Genomic DNA, 18614 nt, shown 5'->3' on the forward strand with positions numbered 1-18614 from the left:
TAGATTCATGATATCCCTGAATGCATTGATGATAAATTCATCTTCATGAACGTGACTTTGATAATAGAAGTATTGAAAGCTGAATGAAGTAGGAGAAGCATGGCTCGAATCGAAAACAGAATAGAAAAAATGAAGACAGTAGATGGAAAGCAAGGATAAAAACTTTCATTCAAAATAGCAAATGCGCTGGCTGACTTCGAGCCAGCAGCAGTCTAGAGTAGAGATATCTAAGGGGTATCATTGAAGATCGTAAATCATGCGAATGTAGAACAATGTGAAGGAAGAGGGTGAAAAGAGGAATCGTAATAGCGAGCCAGCCAGCAGCTAAAATCATATCATGGATGTTTCGAACGTGCGTGGGCTGAGACAGGGCATCGAAACATTTTCCAGGACTGGAATTCGAGAAGTGTGGCTGCCAGCACTCGTCGTCGGCGCGCCGTGGGATGAAGAGACATTTTGCGCGGCGGTGGTGACAGGAGTGTCTGGGATTGGGACCTCAAGAGCGACACCATTGTGCCCGCTGTGCGTGAGACAGCCGACGCAGCTGCAGTCGTTGCCGCATTGGCAGCTGCCCGTCACGTCTGAGCAGGCACTCGGGATTCCAACTGGATATTCGATTGTGTAGTATTCGGATGGGTGCATCAACTGTTGGTTGAAGTGATGCCCCGCGGGGAGAGGAGACGAGTAGCCGCTGGGCATAGCCGAGTTGGGGTCGGAATATGGCTCATAAGAACTTTGGTGAATTCCATGGTCCATTGATTGCGCCTGTTGCATGAAGAAGTTCATTGGAGTCGTTGCGGTGTTTCTTGGGAAAGTTGGAGGTTTGTAGGCATTAGCCATGGAGTCGGGTGTTGATTCGTCTCCATCAAATGTCATCATGACACCCATTTCTTGAACATGTTGGCGGGTGGTGTTGTTGAAGGGGTGGGCTGCGCAGCCTAGACACTGGCAGTCATCTCCACAGCTGCAGTCATGGCTGGCATCGTTGCTGAGATTGACAGATCCATAAGCAGAATTCTGAGAATGGTTTATGGTGAATGGTGTCATGTTAGGTGGCGTGATTCCAAGCCCGTTCATGGAGTTCGAATACGTGGAAGACCCGTTCCCTGTGTATCCGTTCGTGTAGAATGACTGAGCCCCAGAGTTCGACATTCCGAAGGGTGCCATGAATGACTGCTGTGCCGAGGTCATGGAGTTCTGCCAGGAGGGCATCTGCTGCGCCGAGAAGTTCATGTAAGACATGTCGTTCCATGATGTTGGCTGGTTTACTTTTGGTCCTTGCGCGTTGGAGACGCCCTCGGCGACAGAATTGGAAACCTGTGTTTTCCCACTGCAGCAAGAACCAGAGCCTTGCGATGATATTGGTGGAACCGGTGGGGGTTGCGGCTTCTGGGAGCAGCAGCTAGATCCATTCGTAGTGTTAGTGGATCTTTGGGGCACAGGAGCAGCTTGACGAGCGCGGGTGTCGTTGAAATCATCTGGCTCCGGTTTGTGGGAAGGAAGATTTCCCAAATAGTTAAAGGCCCCGTCTTCAAACTTGAGATTCTCGGGCATCGCTTCCAAGGCCTTGGCAATGCTCTCTGGGGTGGCTTGAATATTGCTCTGTCTCCTTCCGGACTTTTGGACCTTGCCAGACGAAGGTGATGACACTGAGGCCATGGACACTGGAGTGGATTGTGATGAATCGCTTGTGCCTGCGGGTACCTTGTAAACTGGTCGACACAAGCAGCTAGAGCCTAAAAGCGTGTTAAAAATGAGTCAATCGAGTCGGTTGCGTGTAAACTCCTACCTTTAGGTATCCGGACCATGAAGGCATAGGTTTTTTGACAGCTACAAGTCCCTTTGGGATGAGGGCACTTGGCCAAAGGGCGACCTGCCTTGGGCACTTTCATCATGAGTCTGTCGAAGTGCTGGCATTTTGAAGATCGATGGCCGCGAATACATGGTTCGCTGATTTTAAAGTCTTCTCAGTAGCATATTCAGGAAATAATGTTATAGAGACGTCCTTACCAAGACCACTTGGCCCCCTCTTCATCGAGAGGCATGGTTGTAATTGACCAATATTCGGAAGGGGCAGGGTCCAGTCGGGAAGACGCTGAGATGATCGTCGAATGACGATAACCGAGTCCGCGCTGGCGCAAGCGCTATTCCACGGGCTTGGCGTGAACTTGAGATGCCCTTTGCAGGTATCTTATTCTCCAAAGTTTCCTGTGCAACCCGACTTCGTTTCCGACGTTGCAGATCCCTTGTAGAGGAACCAAGTATTCAAGCCATGTGCAGGACGGTCGTCAGATCTATCGGCTTTTGGAGCGGGGTCAGGCGGAACTTCGGTGGAAGTCGATTACGTTTCGGCGATTTTGCGCAGCGGAACGAGCACTTTAGTCCAACGGTAACCGTGGGGATAACGCGACGAGGGAGAATCGAGGGAGGAGGGTTGATCGGAATGCTAGGGCCGTGTGATTGCACGATGTTTCAACGGCGAAAAGACAAGAAGAAAACGATGCGGGGAGGTGACGGATTACCTAAGCCGCATTGGGCTTGGCGTCGCGGACAAGTTGGCATTCGCCGAGGCCGCTTCCTTGTTGCTCCGATCAACAATCGAAAGCTTCGCAATGCCACCACAGGCCAGTGAGGGCCCGCAGACGGATGGGAATACCCCGTCCTTCTTCAGAGTCCCGCCTCCTATCAAACAACTCTTCGACCGGTTCCCATTGACCACGTACCCTGCCAACGACTTGCCGCAACGGACTCCGTCCGGGCGCGCGGACAACCAGCTATTTGTCTTTAGCGACGCAGCGAGTGCGCGACGTGGGCGACCTTCGTTCAACCCCCAATGTCTTAAGTGGCAGGTTAGTCGGTAGTGGATCTACAACTTCTGCTGGAACAGCTGTCGCTCACACGGTGTCCACAGGCGTACTTGAAATTTGTCGGGATCGACTTCGAGATCACTCCTTCGAACAATCATGCTTCGCCGACTGGCGCTCTCCCATTCCTCCTCCCAGCATTCCCCACCGATGCAGCGGTCACAATCCCCTCGCACAAGTTACAAAAATGGGCCATTGAGCAGGTCCACTGCGAAGAGGAACAGCAATTGAACCTGCGCTTCGAAGTATATGCATCCCTTTTGGATCATCGGATACGCAATGCCTGGGTACGTTATGTTTCTATGCACCTCAGACAATAGGAACTATGTTCAGATCTTGAACCCTGCTAACACCCCCCAAGCTGTACATGATGTATCTAGATGACGACAACTTCAAGGCCGTGGCGCAACGACTCTACGTCAACCCCTCAACAACCTCCTCCCTCGTTCGGGCCGCCCTTGGATTTCAGCTCCAACAAGCTGCGCGGGACGAGCTCCTCAAAACCTCTCAATATATCGACGTGGCTGCCCTGGAGGGAGACGCACAGAATGCATTCGAGGCGCTATCAACCCTACTCGCCGAGGACGAGCACTTCTTCGGCCGGCCAAACCCCGGCCTATTCGATGCCACGGTATTTGCCTACACGCATCTGATCCTGGACGAGGGGATGGGATGGAAACATAACCGATTGGCACAGCTGCTCAAACAGCACACCAATCTTGTACAACACCGGGAAAGACTACTGCGATTTTTCTAGACATGTATTATTGAGCGACAAAAAGTGACTGAAAATACTATCCTCCCCTCTGATCACTTGACTATTTGAGGGATCCTTCCATTTTTTTTCTTATCACGTTCATGCTTTCTTGCTGAAACATACCCCAAACCACACCCTGATACCAATCCACTTCTTGGCCCGCGCACCTAATTTCTCGGCCAATTGCTCATCCACATCCCGTTCCAGTACTCCATTTTGACCCTCCGCGCCAACTATATCTTCCACCTGGAATCCAGCCTGCTCGGCTGCTGTCAGCACCTCCGAGACAGAGTGACAGTAACTAGTCGGCCGGATCTTAACCCCGGTCTGCGGATCCGTGAACCCAGCTTGACTGCGCATTCCCATATTCGCATGCATATTGGTGACAAGTAGATACCCGCCGGGCCGCATCGTGGCAGACGCAGCTTCGAAGAACTCCTTTGCTGGAATGTGCTCCAGTACAAGCGTGGAAATAACACCGGCTGCGCCGGCGTTTTGTAGAGATGGGGGTAGATTCGCCCGCACGGTGGCAGGGTGGCGTAGGTCGATAGTGTCTAGGGAGACTTCAGGGCTGTCCTTGAGATCTTCTCGCTGAGTCGCTGAGTGAATGGCGGATCGTGCTACATCCAACATGCCGGGGGATGCATCGAGACCGACCATATCGACTTTGGTCATGGAAGTAGTATCCTTTTGATACTGTGCCAGTGCCTCGAGTAGCTGGATCGTATTCCGCCCGGTACCACATCCCAGATCCAACAGTGTCAATTGCCCCGAGGCTTGGAAGCGGGTATACACACGGTCCAGGAATTGGGGCAAGAGTACACGCATCTCGATCGTGTCAAGACGCTGAAGGAAATTCCCATCTGTATCGTAGACCTGTTAAACAAGTTAGTGTTGATCAACTATAGTCTTGGAAGGCTGTTGAATGCGTACCTCCGCCCACTTATCATACGCCTCCACCGTTCCAACATATTGAACCGGTTGCGGATCATCAGTATTAGGCTTTTCAGCCAACAATTCCTGGATAGTCTTCATAGCTTTGGCGTAAGACTGTGATAAAGATACTGATAGATCTGATGCTCCAAGTGTCCGTTCAAGAGGGGGGGAGTGGAGATATATACTTCCGAAGTTTGTCACACTAGATTTGACTTTTGTTCACCCCACATCTCGGACCGGTCCCAAAGTAGACCCCGAATATAAGATTGACTCATTCTGTCACTTTATCTACCTAATGGGGGTAGTGACTCAAAGCCAACAAAATAGAATACCTCGGCACTGTTATCGCAGCGGGACTGACGATGGTCTGGAGATGCGAGATAAGCTTAAATTAGGGTTGTCTTGGAGGTTGGAATGGGCAACTTGAGAATTGGACGAAAGGCCATGTTTCTACGGATGGTTGCAGAGTAGAGAGAAATGGTTATTGGAAAGCTTCTGAGTCAATTTCAATTCCATTGTAGGTCGAAGAAGTAATTCGAAGAATCATACATTATCATGTCGCCATTAAAGACAAGTAAAGAAAACGAGGGCTTGGGGGCCCCCAAGGAGAGGTCGACACAATTCCGGTAGGAAAAAGAGAAAAGGAGTTAAGAAAGAGCCAAGGAAAAAGGAGAGTTATAGAATGGTAGAGAGAAAAAAAAGTCCCAAATCGAACAAAGAACCAGGGAGCGGGAAAGCAGCATCAAGGTCTTGACCACATAATCACGCCGTACCGGACGGAACATAAAAGCTCGTGAAGAATCGAAGGAAGAAGAAAGGCTGAACGAGGAGAAGAGAAAGGAAAGAGTCCCAAGGAAAAAAGAAGAGAAAAAAAAATATCGAATGGCAACCACATCAATGCGGTCATGTCGCAGTCTCGTCACCATGGCAGGAGGACCTGCCTATCATCGCCATAAAAATCAGAATCAATGTCCCACAGTTTACTCTTTAGTAAACCGTCGCTCCAAACGGAGCCGTCTCTTTAAGGTCCTCGACCAAATCCTCCACATTATTCAAATACCTGCCCAACAAAGCCTGCTTTTCGTCCGTCGTCCGCGTATCACGAATCATCTTGCCCGGCCCTGCGGAGGTATGTGAACTCTGAGACATGGGTCGTGAGGAGATCTTGCTGGGGCTGCGCTGCAGACCCGGCGGACTGGCGCCCGGCCCCAGAATCGGTGTTTCAGGCATGAGGTAGAAGTACAGGAACTCCACTAGCTTGAGCTTGACCTCTCGCGAGGTGGCGCGTTGTTTGAACAGAGATGTTACCGTGAGAAGGCCGTCTAGGTCTTCGAAGGTGCGGGTATTGGCTGGGCAGTCGAGGAGGGCGGTGACGAGGGTGAGGAGGGTGGCTGATTGGATGGCTGGGCAGTTGATGGGGTCTAGGAGGTCGAGGAGAAGGTTCATGTAGATTTCGCGGGCGAAGAGGGTGCGTGAGGGTGGGTGGAGGAGGAGTGCGCCTTGGATTAGGTCGAGGGTACAGACGATGAGCATGTCGTTTGTGCCATTGCTGCCACGGCCGAGTAAATGCTCGAGACAGGACACTAGGCGCATGGCGACTGGAAAATAAAAAAGATTGGATGTTAGTATAAATGAGACAGAAGTGATCATTATTTCGAGTGTAAGGAAATGCGCACCATTCCACTGGAAGCTTTCTTGTAGCTTGAAGAATTCTCTGAAGGCCGGATCATCTCGCAATTCGGCCAGCGCCTTGGGAGGCGGTTGAGCCTCGGTAGCCAAATATGAGCGGCGCCGGTCGGCTGTACATTTTGATTTAGACAGGCATATTTGTGCCAACAGGCCCTCGACCTGGCGCAATCCTTTGCGGACTTTGCTGGGCTCGTATGAGGAAAGATAGTCGAATGAATGTGCCAAAAGAGTCTCCATGAGGATGTGTGTAACCGTGGATAAAGGGTGGAGTGAGAAAGTGGGGGTGGGAGGGAAGAGGAAGGGTAGAAATAAAAGGATGGCAAGATTGAGGAGGAAAAGAAGAGAGTCAAAAAGAAGATGGGCCGTGAGTGTTGTAGAGCCAAAAAAAAACCACGATCAGCTCAGCTGAGGAGGCTGGAAAAGCATGAAGCGAGGAAAAACTGGTCGGTGTGGTCCGTGAGGCCGATGAGGTCAGTCGGGCCGTGCTGGAACTAAATTATCATATCAAAAAGATAACACTGAAATAGGAAAAGTAAATCTAGTAAATAAAGCCACCCGAACAGGCAATCCGGGTGGTTGCCCCGGACGACCCACCAACAGAAAACACGCGCTAAACCATTTCGGGACATCTTCAGCCTCCTCCAGCCTCCTTTGTAAGCGCCTTAGCCTTGCCTAATTTCTCTAGTTTCCCGGTTTCAAGGGGAGATCGTGCAGAGCTTGGTTTTGGGGGACCTGCGGTTCCTTGGGTTCCTAGGATCTCCATGGCGTCAATTGAAGGTTATTCTGACAGGCCACCAAAAACCGGTTTTGGAGTCCGGGGGAGTCTATGATTACTACGGAGGAGTACTACACCTAAGAATAGGTAGTAATTAATCTATTCACACTCGAGCCCAGAGCGGTCTGTGAATATTATCCCAACCTCGAGAAAATCCTGCAAAGTATAATGTCAGAAAGATGACTGTGATAGACGGAGTCGCCGATCACGTTGCCCTGGCAAACATCCGCCTTACAGCCAGCCTCTGCACTCTCGCTTCGTCGTGTGATTATTTAACCCTTGTATCGTCAACCTTGACTTGAAGAAGAACTACGACTGGAAGCTCAGAAATAATTGCTCCGCCAACTTTAATCCCTTGATATGTGATCCATCTATTTCCCCCTCCTCACCTCCGAATCTGAACTATCGATCGATCGATCTACAATCGCTCAGTGTCGCCCCTCCGCGACCACAGCAAGTCAATGTTCAAGCTCCGGACGGCTCCGTAACCTGCTCGCTTAGTCGATAGAACCAAGAAATGACGACAAACCATGATCATGGAGAAACTTAAGTGAAATCATAATAGCTGACTCCCGTTAAGCCAAGCTGTTGTAGTACAGTAGAAAAGCCCAAAGCTTCCCCGGTCTCACCGCTGGCGGCTCGTGCTTGATGTCATCTGCTCTCCGCAGCCCCTCCAATTTTCCCCTCATCACAATCTCAACTATCAACTCCTCCTCAGCAATATGAACTCCTCCTTTCAACCACCCAGTCCGATTCCACCGCGGACTAGCTCCGCCGGCGCTGCAAATGGAGCTACGAGTTCGCCCTCCCACCGGCACAGAAAATCCGTCGTGGACGGCGAACCGCCTGCGACCGAGTTGCCACCTAAATCGAAGCACCGCCGCAACAAGTCCAGTGTCGACGGGACAAAGTACAAGGATGGGACGTGGTCGCCGAAGAATGAGAAGATCTTGATGGGGCCGTATGAATATATGCACCAGCATCCTGGCAAGGATGTGCGTCGCCAGTTGATTCAGGCGTTTAATTCATGGCTTCAAGTCCCGCCGGAGAGTTTGGCGATTATCGACAGGGTGGTGACGATGTTACACACGGCGTCGCTGCTGTAAGTACCAGGAACAAGATTGTGCACCGATAGTCCCCTTCTCTCCTGAATCCTCCGCTAAGCCCCCGACAGAATCGACGACGTCGAAGACTCCTCCGTCCTACGCCGCGGCATCCCCGTCGCCCACAACATCTTCGGCACAGCCCAGACAATCAACTCCGCCAACTACGTCTACTTCCTCGCCCTCCAAGAAATCCAACAACTCCACAACCCCGCCGCAATCGACATCTACGTCAAAGAACTCCTCAACCTCCACCGCGGCCAAGGCATGGACCTCTTCTGGCGCGACACTCTGACCTGCCCCACGGAGGACGAATACCTCGAAATGGTCGGCAACAAAACGGGCGGACTCTTCCGCCTAGCCGTGAAACTGATGCAAGCCGAAAGCGCGACGGGCAAGGACTGCGTCGCCCTGGTCAACGTCATGGGTCTCATTTTCCAAATCTGCGACGACTATTTGAATCTTTCGAATACGACGTATACAAGGAATAAGGGGCTATGCGAGGACCTAACCGAGGGCAAGTTCTCGTATCCCATTATTCATAGCATTCGCTCGAATCCGAGTAATCATCAGTTGTTGAGTATTTTGAAGCAGAAGACCCAGGATGAGGAGGTGAAGCGGTATGCCGTGCAGTATATGGAGAGTACGGGGAGCTTTGCGCATACTTGTCAGGTTGTCCGGGAGTTGAGAGATCGGGCGTTGTCGTTGATTGAAGTGATCGATGCCACGCCGCAGATTAATGGTGCGGGCGATGGGGAGTTGGTCCGGGTGGTTCTGAATAAGATTGTGGACTCTACGTTATCATCGGAGGAGGCTGCGAAGGAGTAGTCTGGGGTCCTGTGCTCTTTCAGTTTGGTTTTGGATCTGAATTACGATTGAACCTGGATCGTTCGAGATTGATTCTGCTTAGGGTTTGGTGTCTGGGCGCTTTGATATACCCTTTCTTTGATGCTGTTGGCTATGTAAAGCGAGCTGAAATATACGATGTCATGATTTTATTAAACAGTGAACTGTCTACATAATTGCAACCCGTATCTCATAATTGACACTGACTTGAATGCCAAAGTATAGTAGGTGAAGTGGCAACTAGTAATTCATGATCAATATCCATGAACGGGGTATAACCAAGCCCCCGCCGTCGTGAGTCGTAGCTCCAGTGTATATCGCTAGCTGTAGACCAGATTATATATCCAATATTATATCACAACATAATGCCATATCCACAAATACAACTGTCCATCGCTCTATTCCCCAAAAATCAACACCTAATGCCTATATCCCAATATATCCGAAAACATCCCAATATAAAACCAACTTTACATAACAACACAGCACGCCTTCTCCAACTTGCGCATAACCTTGGGCAACAGCGCATTGACGACCTGCTCGATCTCGTCCTGCTGCTGCGGCTGTTGTTGCTGGTGGTGTGGCTGTTGCTGCTGGCCGGGGTATGACTGGCCACCACCACCGTGGTACGGCGCCTGGTGCGAAGGATAAGAAGGCATAACGGCCTCGCCGCCGGTCAGGTTGACGTAGATCCGACCGGCGTTTTCCTCAGTGGCGTACTGCAGGCCGAGTTCCTGGCAGACTTGTTCGACACGCGGCTTGATCTTTTGGATGTGACCGGCGGAATGGTTACCCTTGCCGACGATTCTGGGAGGGGGAAGTTAGTTTGATTGTATTCCTCATGCGCACGGCGAAACCGGGTTGTTCTGGGCGAGGGTTCCAACGTACACGTGCAAGTGATTCTGACCATGCGCTTTGGCGTATTTAATGCGCTCCTCCAGAATCTCCTCGGCCTCTTCGACGAATTGTCCGTGCAAATCAATTGTGTCGGCCTCGACGTGCCCGTTGGCGTTGTTCTCGCGGAAGATAAATTCGGACGCTTGTTTGTTATATTCCTCCATCTTGCGCCCGTGCGCCTTGCCCTGCTCCGACAATTGTTTGGCGCGCGCGCCATCGCCGTTGGAGTAGGCTTCCTTGGACTGTTCAGACGAGTTAGCACGTTATCTTTGGCAGACACACATTGTGCGCTGAGAGCGCCGAGGACAGTGGGATTGAGGTAATTGAGGGCACATACCCGTGAGAAACAATCGCCGCGCTTCGAGGCCTCCTGCCGCGCGAGGTCGCGGAGGCGGTCGTATTCCTGTTCGGCGTCGCTGCTCTGGTCGTGGTTGAAGGCTGGAGAGTTTGAGTCAGAGTCAGGAGATGCTTGGGGAGGGACAGAGGCGCCAATTAAGGTTTCGCGCGACGAGTTACGTACCCCGGGGGCCCAGGTGGGACATTTCGTGTGACATGGTTATTATGGTGAGACGGCGGCGGCGACGGCGAGGATGAGACTGGGATGGAGGTCCTTTGGGGGGCTTGCGCAGGGGCAGGGCAGAACAGGGCCAGGGCGAGCTTAAAGGGTTCGAGTGGGGAATCGTCCAATGGATGGACCCGAAAAAGCAAAAATTGAGATCCCGATCTGATCCAGGACAAGAACCGTGGGTCGGGAGGATTATCGAGCCGTAAAACATTCACTATTGGTTAGGAGAATTTCTCTTTAATATCCTCAATGAGTGCAATAGTCTTGTTGGAGTATCGCGACAATGTCAATGGCAATGTTCAGCAGGCCAACAAGAATCCCTCCAGAACGAACGTTACCCGCGAACCTCGAGCCGCCGCAATAGTCTTCGCACTATTGATACACCGGTGGGGAATCCCAGTGGAGTCAATTCTTTTCAACATCGCCCATATGAACACTCGTCAGATTACCTTGTCTCGCTTATTGTGAGGTTGTCCAAGCTAGGCCATTTACCTTAGCCATTGTCGATCCATATGAGGCTGCAATCATCAATCGAGGTATATATACGGAGTAATTGAGCGCTGAAAAGGTAATCATAGAAAAAAAATGCACCAGATCTTCTGGTTGTGAATTCACACAAGCTTCTCGTATTTTTGACTTCGCAAAGTCATCTTCAAGAATTCTAGACTTCGGATAGCCTAGATATTCGAGGTCCACTTAAGTGACACAACGTTGGATCGTTGTGGTCTATGAAATAAGACGAGGAGATGGTCGCAAGACTGGGAATGACGTGAGTAGGGAAGAGTATCGAATGAAATAGAGCGATTGGCTTGATGTTATACCAGGAGACAAGATCAGAGCCCGTTAATTTCAATACCTACTATCCTTGTTACTGCTAAGTGTAGCCTTGGTATACGGAACCACCTGTATTTTGTATATATTCCTCCTTTTCCACGATATCTGTGATAATACAGCTAGAAACTCCCCCATATCTATACCCCACTGCAAGTGACCCCTAACTTACCGTTACTCCCATTTACCGCTACACAAGTGCCCAGGTGCCCTAGCGATCTCTTGACCCGATAGACAACCCAGTGTGGACGTGTGATGACGCTTCTATGGAGCCCTCCAGTATGCGGGGAAACCTTTTATCCACTAGCGGCAGTATAGATCTAGCCCTACGGTCAGATTCTTAGGCATTTGAAACTTGTTCGGGCATTACATCTATTAGAATTATTTGAGAATCTGTTTCAAATGGGATTCCATTACTATTGGTGGTTGTATAGGCGTGACATTTGTTGGGTATAAATGAGCATTACCATAAAGTATACAGGCATCGCGTTGGTTTTTTTTGTCGATTCCGGAGTCTGGGAAATTTTGACATTAAATATTGGGGAAGGGTTGAACATTACTGTTGGATTACTTGCCCCAAGGGAAGAGCTATGGTCAGAGAAACGGAGATGTGTCTGAGTAGGACGTGACGTTTCACACGACTTAGAGCTGACCGATAAACTCCGAGTCCTTAGGTCCTTTGGGTCGTACATGTCTGACGACCAGCCTCAACTATTGCATGAGACTCGAGAGACTTTGGTTGGGCTAAAGGTACTCATTATGCTTCGTTGCTTATCCATTTATGCTTTCGACGTAGTCAGAACTTGCTTGGTGGATAGACTGGCGGCAGGCATCCCAACCAATCGTCCGAAGGACTGGAGGTCCGGGTTAAGCGGGGACTTTTAAGAAGATATCAATCGCTGCAGATCGAGAACTTGTGTACGAGGCACAGGCCTAGGGGGTATATGCATAAGATCTGCTCTGCTAATCCTCGGCAAATCGTTAACTCCGTACCGCCTTTAGTTAATTGTATTGCGATACACAAATCCGTTTCCAATGGTACGGTCAACCTAAGATGAGCTCGCGATTAATGCTTACAAAGGTTGTCAACAATCAATTGTTATTTATGAGAGAGCTCCGGACTTGCCACCTCAATCCCATAGTTACCTTGCTTTTCACCCTAGGAGAAATCATGGCGGCGAAAAAGCGGCTAGAAACACTAGATAGTGGGTCAGGAGGCGATAGCGCCGTACGATGTGGGAATTCCAGAAATTCCACGAGTTCAGGGGGGCCCCATAGTTAGCTAAAAAGCCATGTGCGAAAAAGAGGGGGGAAAATCAAGAAACCAAAGACGTACGTAAAGTAGCGATAAGCTCCCAAGTTGATTATAAACCAAGTACAATCTTTTATTATGAGCACATATATTACTGCGGATTACATGTTTACTACAAGGTGGAAGAGATGAATACTCCGTACATTACAATCAATACGACATCTCCTTTTTGGCCCGGTTTCAGGTACCCTGGCGGGTCACCCTATGTTGCCATCCCACAGAACCGCTGTATGCCATTATTAGAGGCAAAAGAAAAAAAAATCTTCAGCGGCGATGCCGATACTTGTACTCCGTTTATGACTATGAATAAGCGAATAAAGGCTAATTCTCATCCTCCTTCTTCGTGCAGCTTTCCATACTCCGTCTTCCGTACTTGCCCCCCTCTTACCTCCCCATACCCCTACTGATCGGCAGAGCCTAGTGCTCAGACTCCAGGTCTCTGTGGAGTTTGGTCTGAGAGCGGGTCGTTGACTTGGATATCACGTTTTGCAACGTTTCAACGTCACGGGGCGACAAAGATGCTTTTTTTTCAGGAACCAACCTGGCACTAGTAGAGCCGCAAAGTATAGATATTTTAGGTCAAACCATGGGTACGGTTCATAGCTCATGAGGTCGGGTACACGGGGTATGTGGCGCAGGTTTCGGATCTTTCTTTCATCGCGTTCCAGGCTGAGGCAGTGGCAGTCTGAGAAGGAATCATACTGGAATTGAGGCTGCACAACGGTCCGGCCAGTCTCACGCAGGCGGGTCCAGGACCGAGAATAGTACAGAAATATCTGAATTGCGTTTAGGGATGGCGATCAGCTTTTGATCGTGAGGATAGCGTTGCTACAAAGTTACTACCACAGCGATTGTTTGTAGTATTGTATGCCATCTAACTTTTGACCTATGGCCAGAAATACGACAGAGGATGGCCCGTGTCTATCAAATGTCCCGTTTAAGGACAGTCTGGGCTCATGATCGTCATGCTTCAAGACTGAATAACAATGGAGCATTGAGCATGGAGCATGGAGAGGAGCCATCATTGTCGGACAATAACATTAGTCTGACTGGGCCCCCACACGAGGATCTGCATGGGCAATGGTTTCCCTGCTGGTGATCCCCTGAAGCGGAGAATGCGATACTAGCGAAGGAGTATGGATAGGAGGGAGTAATATGGTGTGTTAGCGCCAATGTCAATTGCAATTGAACTATAAAGAAGAATCTATATACTATGGGGTAGGCTATTGTATAGATGGCTCTTCGTATAATTGACCAAAACTGAATAATGAGACCAGAATCTCACTTGGCACCAGATAACCCGACGGAGCGAGCCTCCTGATTCAAGCCAGACAAGGTCCCAGTAGTGAAGAGAAAACGAAACACCCAATCGGCGAGTTGTGGGCGTCCATCGAAGGCAATCCAGCAAAAGGGGGTCCATGACCATGCTGATTGGCTGAACTATGAGCGCGAAAAAGAGGTGGGTCCACAGCTGTAACCAATCAAAATCCCCCATCGACCCAGCGATGCCAAAATCGACCAGCGGGTACCAAAACCGGTCACGTATGGTAATCTTCGATACGGGGCTGATCGTGGTATCGTCATTCTCTCCCAATTCTCGCGGATTGTCCCTGCAGTCCCCAGCCCGCTCTTCACTCTCTTGCTCCCCCCCGGCGCGTCTCCGACCGCCTGGTAATACGGGCGTATCCCCTTTTCCCTACTGAAACTTCCCAATTTCCCCTCCTCCTTCTCAACCCCCTTACCTTAAACCTCTCCTTCTCTCTCAGCTCGCCTATCGGCTTCTTTTCTGTCCTTTCTCCCCCCCCCCTCTATACTACTCAAGGCCCTTGATTCCATTCCTTTCTCGCGTGTGTTTTTATCGTCATTCCTACGCCGCCATCTACCAGGGCATATCCCGGTACGTATCATTGATCTCTTTTTCTCCCTGACTGCCTCGTTTTTTTGCCCTCCCTATCGGCAGCTTTCCTCCCTCTGCTTCTCGTGGGAAATCCGACTCTCTTCTTCTCCATCCGTTTCACCCTTGCGTCTACCCGATTGCAATCCTGAAACGTCGGCTCTCGACGGCTTGTACGACATTCGCCAAGTCTGTGTCGATTGTTTGATGCGATCCGGGATCGGGTGCGAGAGAGAAAACGCCAGAGAGAGCAAACTTACACCATCAAGGACCGTTGTGCTGACTATCTCCCGCGCTGCATCAGTTCCCATCATCGAATACCACCCTTAACGAGTCGATTGGACTCGCACTACCCGTACCCACTATCGTTTACACCGAACCCGTACTACCGCCATCATGGGTTGTGGCATGAGCACCGAGGATAAGGAGGGGAAGGCGCGGAACGAGGAGATTGAGAACCAGCTCAAGCGCGACAAGATGCTGCAAAGAAACGAGATCAAGATGCTGCTGCTCGGTATGATTACACCCGGATACAATTTGGAATGAAGCGCGATGACTCTGGGATGAGAATTCGCGATTGAGTGAGAAAATTGGTTAGCTGACGAAAAGGGGTTCTTTGATACATGCAGGTGCCGGAGAGTCTGGTAAATCCACCATTCTCAAGCAGATGAAGCTCATTCACGAGGGTGGTTACTCCCGTGATGAGCGTGAGTCGTTCAAGGAAATTATCTACAGCAACACCGTCCAGTCTATGCGGGTCATTCTCGAGGCCATGGAGTCTCTGGAGCTTCCTCTGGAGGATGCGCGCAACGAGTACCACGTCCAGACCATCTTCATGCAGCCCGCTCAGATTGAGGGTGACAGCATTCCCCCCGAGGTCGGCAACGCTATCGGTGCTCTCTGGCGCGACACTGGTGTTCAGGACTGCTTCAAGCGTTCGCGTGAATACCAGCTCAACGACTCCGCCAAATAGTATGTCGGAACCTTGACTCTTTCCCGCTCTTTCATTTTGCCCGGATGAAGATGCCCACCACACAGTGCTTAACAGTCGCTAACCTATCACTCCTACAGCTACTTCGATGCTGTTGACCGCATTGCTCAGCCCGACTACCTCCCCACTGACCAGGATGTCCTCCGCTCCCGTGTCAAGACCACCGGTATCACCGAGACTACCTTCATCATCGGCGATCTGACCTACCGCATGTTCGACGTCGGTGGTCAGCGATCCGAGCGTAAGAAGTGGATTCACTGCTTCGAGAACGTCACCACTATCCTCTTCCTGGTCGCCATTTCCGAGTACGACCAGCTGTTGTTCGAGGACGAGACCGTCAACCGTATGCAAGAAGCGCTCACCCTGTTCGACTCCATTTGCAACTCTCGCTGGTTCGTCAAGACCTCGATCATTCTCTTCCTCAACAAGATCGACCGCTTCAAGGAGAAGCTGCCCGTCAGCCCCATGAAGAACTACTTCCCCGACTACGAGGGCGGTGCCGACTACGCTGCCGCTTGCGACTACATTCTCAACCGCTTCGTGTCTCTGAACCAGGCCGAGCAGAAGCAGATCTACACCCACTTCACCTGCGCCACCGACACCACCCAGATCCGCTTCGTCATGGCTGCTGTCAACGGTACGTTCTCCTCAAGAAAGCGGGATGCCTCTCGCTTTTGCCTCTGCCTTACTCTTATTATGTTCCTCTGCTGACTTCTCTCCCAGATATCATCATCCAAGAGAACCTCCGTCTCTGTGGTTTGATCTAATGAATTCCCATCCCCCGGGTGTCGAAGTGTGTTGAAACTAGATCGCATGTGTCATTTCTTTCGGCTTGTAATCTGATCTCGCCGGGATGTGATCAAAAGCCTCGTCCTCGTTCCCAGAAATTCCGGCGTTGAACATTTTCCTTTTTTTTTCCTCCCTCATCTGTCACCATTTTCTTCTTGTGTGTCTCTTTTTTTTAATTGCGTCCGCCCGTTCACATTGACACGATTTCTCTCTCTCTCTAGCCGGTTCTTATCTTCCTGCTCTCGACGACGCGGAACAGGAACTCTACCTTTTTCTGGACCTCTTTTTATTTCTTACTTGTTGTCTACAGTCTTATTTCTTATTTCTTTTTTTTCTCCATGTCTTACCCCTTGTGTCTGATTTGAAATGCTGGATATCCTATCATCTACCTCTTGATTTGCACTTTGCCCATCACTGCCCTACCCCCCGTTTTGTCTCAATTTCCTTGTTCTCTTTTTTTTTATTGTCGATCTTGTATGTAACCATACCGTCACCCCCTTTCTCGTTTCCTTGGTCTCGCGTCCGTTGGAAGCCTCGAGCGACCATCTGGGCAATAGGGCACGGGGAAATGGACAGGATCCGCGGAGTTCTCATGTCTCTTCTCATGTGTCATGCCAGGTCGGTCGTTGGGTTATAGTCAGACAGGAATTGAATCTTCGGGTTTCCGACCTTTAATCATGATATTCTTAAGCTGTGTAGAACCTAGATGATATAATTGAGTAGACTAGTTCAGATATAGATTCGATATGAACTATCTTATACAGTATTCTATTCCAACTCTAACAACCATCCAAAAATGGGAATATCAAATCCATCACGGACTCGGGGTATCAAAAACAAAACACAATCCCCCCTCTTAACAATCAAAACCTCAACTTAGGCCCAACAAAAACAATCAACACCGCAACAACCCACAACCCAAAAATCCACCCATAAAGCATCATCCGCCCCCACCACCCCTTCCCCTCCGTCATCCGCCTCAACATTCCCATCCGCTGCCCCGCAGCTTCCATGGTACTACTCGTCTTGTCAATGCCCGAGACTGCACGGTCTAGCACGGACTTTTCGTTTTCGAGTGTCGATTGGAAGAGTTGCGTTGAGGCTTTGAGTTGGCTTGCTAGGCTGAGGAGGGAGCTTGTTAGGTCTTCTTGTTCGAGGCGCGAGGTTGAGAGGGCTTCTTCTTTTGTGGAGGATGAGGTGGTGTCTTTGGTGAAGCCGGTTGTTTTTGCGGGGGGAGATGGAGGGGCTTTGGTTTGGGGGGTGTTGCGATTGCGGAGGGTTGATGGTGGGATTGTTGTGCTGGGCGTGGGTGTTGGTGTTGGTGTTGATGCAGTTGGTGGCATTGGGGTAGTTGTAGGTTCCGTCGCGATAGTTTTGGATTCTTCGGTGATAGGTGCCTCGGCCGATTCAACGGCCATTGGTTTCGAGAATAACTCCTTCCATTCATCGTCGACTTCGTCCTCGACATCGTCGTCCTCTTCGGCACGGGACTCTTCCTCGTCGAGGACACTTTGCATACGCTTGAGCAGCTGTCGATCTCGCGCAATTTCAGCCTGCGCTTCGTATCGCCGGTCGAGTGGTTTGATTTGTGGGAGGGAGCGTTCTAGTTGGGATAGTAGGGTGCGGGCATAGTCGACGTTCTATAAAGATGGTTACAAGGCGTCCCAAAGTGGCATATTGCCCATGGAAATTCCCCATGACTATAGCCTTGGCCACAGCCAAAACTATCAGGGCAGCCATAAGAGTAAATCGTACCTTGGATACTCGCAAACGCTGGAGCTCAGACTTGCGCAGGGTGCGGAGCTCCGAACCGGGGGAGAGTAGGTTGTGTTCCAGTCGGGTGAAGAGTCGTGCCACGTTGAGGAGGGTGAGATCAGGAGATTCCTCCATTGAAGGGAATGCCGAGACTGCCATTGTAGCGAATGACCTCGAGAGAGCGAGGCAGTTTAGGTGTGATTCAAGGAAACTGACGAGTAAACCAGTCAGCTCCAGGTCAAGTCCGAAGATGCCAACAGCCCTGCCGCGGGATGTCGATGATGACTCAGCACTTGGGCCTGCAACCAAAATCGTCGATTGTAGATCTTTTTGATCAATCACTCAGAACTGACCAGATGATCTTGAACTCAGAAATCAGCACTACATCTTAGGTCGACTGTTCCTCGGCTATTTTACTACACTCCTGAAATATCAGGCATTTCTTCTCGAGGCACACAACAAGAGCAAAATTGATCAAAAGACCGAAGAGAGAAAACAATGATAATCAGGAGAAATCAACAACCCGACAAAGCTAACAACGAAACACAAAATGAGAATACCTCCAAGCTAAACACAAACGCACGTCAAAGATAACAGAGAAAAAAAAGCA

The 18614-nt window shown here is 50.3% G+C and overlaps 8 protein-coding genes across 8 annotated transcripts; 3 read left to right on the forward strand and 5 right to left on the reverse strand.

Annotated features, from left to right (window-relative positions):
* Positions 1 to 330: 330 nt before the first annotated feature.
* N7496_012004 (copper fist DNA-binding domain-containing protein) lies at positions 331 to 2144 on the reverse strand (the record flags this gene model as incomplete). The annotated part of the gene is made up of 3 exons (XM_056704917.1): positions 331 to 1736; positions 1790 to 1950; positions 2011 to 2144. Coding segments are annotated over 3 exons (1701 nt in total), but the record flags the coding sequence as incomplete, so codon positions are not given.
* Positions 2145 to 2612: 468 nt separating this feature from the next.
* N7496_012005 (putative mitochondrial outer membrane protein (Sam35)) lies at positions 2613 to 3621 on the forward strand (the record flags this gene model as incomplete). Its single annotated transcript, XM_056704918.1, has 3 exons — positions 2613 to 2849; positions 2912 to 3151; positions 3226 to 3621. The coding sequence occupies 3 exons, from the start codon at positions 2613 to 2615 to the stop codon at positions 3619 to 3621; spliced, it is 873 nt and encodes a 290-aa protein (XP_056550878.1).
* A 99-nt stretch (positions 3622 to 3720) lies between these two features.
* On the reverse strand, positions 3721 to 4656 carry N7496_012006 (class I SAM-dependent DNA methyltransferase; the record flags this gene model as incomplete). The annotated part of the gene is made up of 2 exons (XM_056704919.1): positions 3721 to 4497; positions 4555 to 4656. 2 exons carry the CDS (start codon positions 4654 to 4656, stop codon positions 3721 to 3723), a joined length of 879 nt encoding a protein of 292 aa, XP_056550879.1.
* Positions 4657 to 5544: 888 nt separating this feature from the next.
* N7496_012007 (cell division control protein 14) lies at positions 5545 to 6483 on the reverse strand (the record flags this gene model as incomplete). The annotated part of the gene is made up of 2 exons (XM_056704920.1): positions 5545 to 6155; positions 6234 to 6483. 2 exons carry the CDS (start codon positions 6481 to 6483, stop codon positions 5545 to 5547), a joined length of 861 nt encoding a protein of 286 aa, XP_056550880.1.
* Positions 6484 to 7743: 1260 nt separating this feature from the next.
* Positions 7744 to 8952, forward strand: N7496_012008 (FPP/GGPP synthase family protein; the record flags this gene model as incomplete). Its single annotated transcript, XM_056704921.1, has 2 exons — positions 7744 to 8123; positions 8196 to 8952. The coding sequence occupies 2 exons, from the start codon at positions 7744 to 7746 to the stop codon at positions 8950 to 8952; spliced, it is 1137 nt and encodes a 378-aa protein (XP_056550881.1).
* Positions 8953 to 9440: 488 nt separating this feature from the next.
* On the reverse strand, positions 9441 to 10421 carry N7496_012009 (Smr domain-containing protein; the record flags this gene model as incomplete). The annotated part of the gene is made up of 4 exons (XM_056704922.1): positions 9441 to 9777; positions 9859 to 10109; positions 10205 to 10305; positions 10388 to 10421. 4 exons carry the CDS (start codon positions 10419 to 10421, stop codon positions 9441 to 9443), a joined length of 723 nt encoding a protein of 240 aa, XP_056550882.1.
* Positions 10422 to 14865: 4444 nt separating this feature from the next.
* On the forward strand, positions 14866 to 16227 carry gpaA (guanine nucleotide-binding protein subunit alpha gpaA; the record flags this gene model as incomplete). The annotated part of the gene is made up of 4 exons (XM_056704923.1): positions 14866 to 14983; positions 15099 to 15441; positions 15541 to 16097; positions 16184 to 16227. The coding sequence occupies 4 exons, from the start codon at positions 14866 to 14868 to the stop codon at positions 16225 to 16227; spliced, it is 1062 nt and encodes a 353-aa protein (XP_056550883.1).
* An 885-nt stretch (positions 16228 to 17112) lies between these two features.
* Positions 17113 to 18163, reverse strand: N7496_012011 (uncharacterized protein; the record flags this gene model as incomplete). Its single annotated transcript, XM_056704924.1, has 2 exons — positions 17113 to 17889; positions 18005 to 18163. The coding sequence occupies 2 exons, from the start codon at positions 18161 to 18163 to the stop codon at positions 17113 to 17115; spliced, it is 936 nt and encodes a 311-aa protein (XP_056550884.1).
* Positions 18164 to 18614: the final 451 nt, after the last annotated feature.

The sequence above is a fragment of the Penicillium cataractarum genome (assembly GCF_028827025.1).
Source record: "Penicillium cataractarum strain IBT 29864 chromosome Unknown utg000009l, whole genome shotgun sequence".
Classification (NCBI taxonomy): domain Eukaryota; kingdom Fungi; phylum Ascomycota; class Eurotiomycetes; order Eurotiales; family Aspergillaceae; genus Penicillium; species Penicillium cataractarum.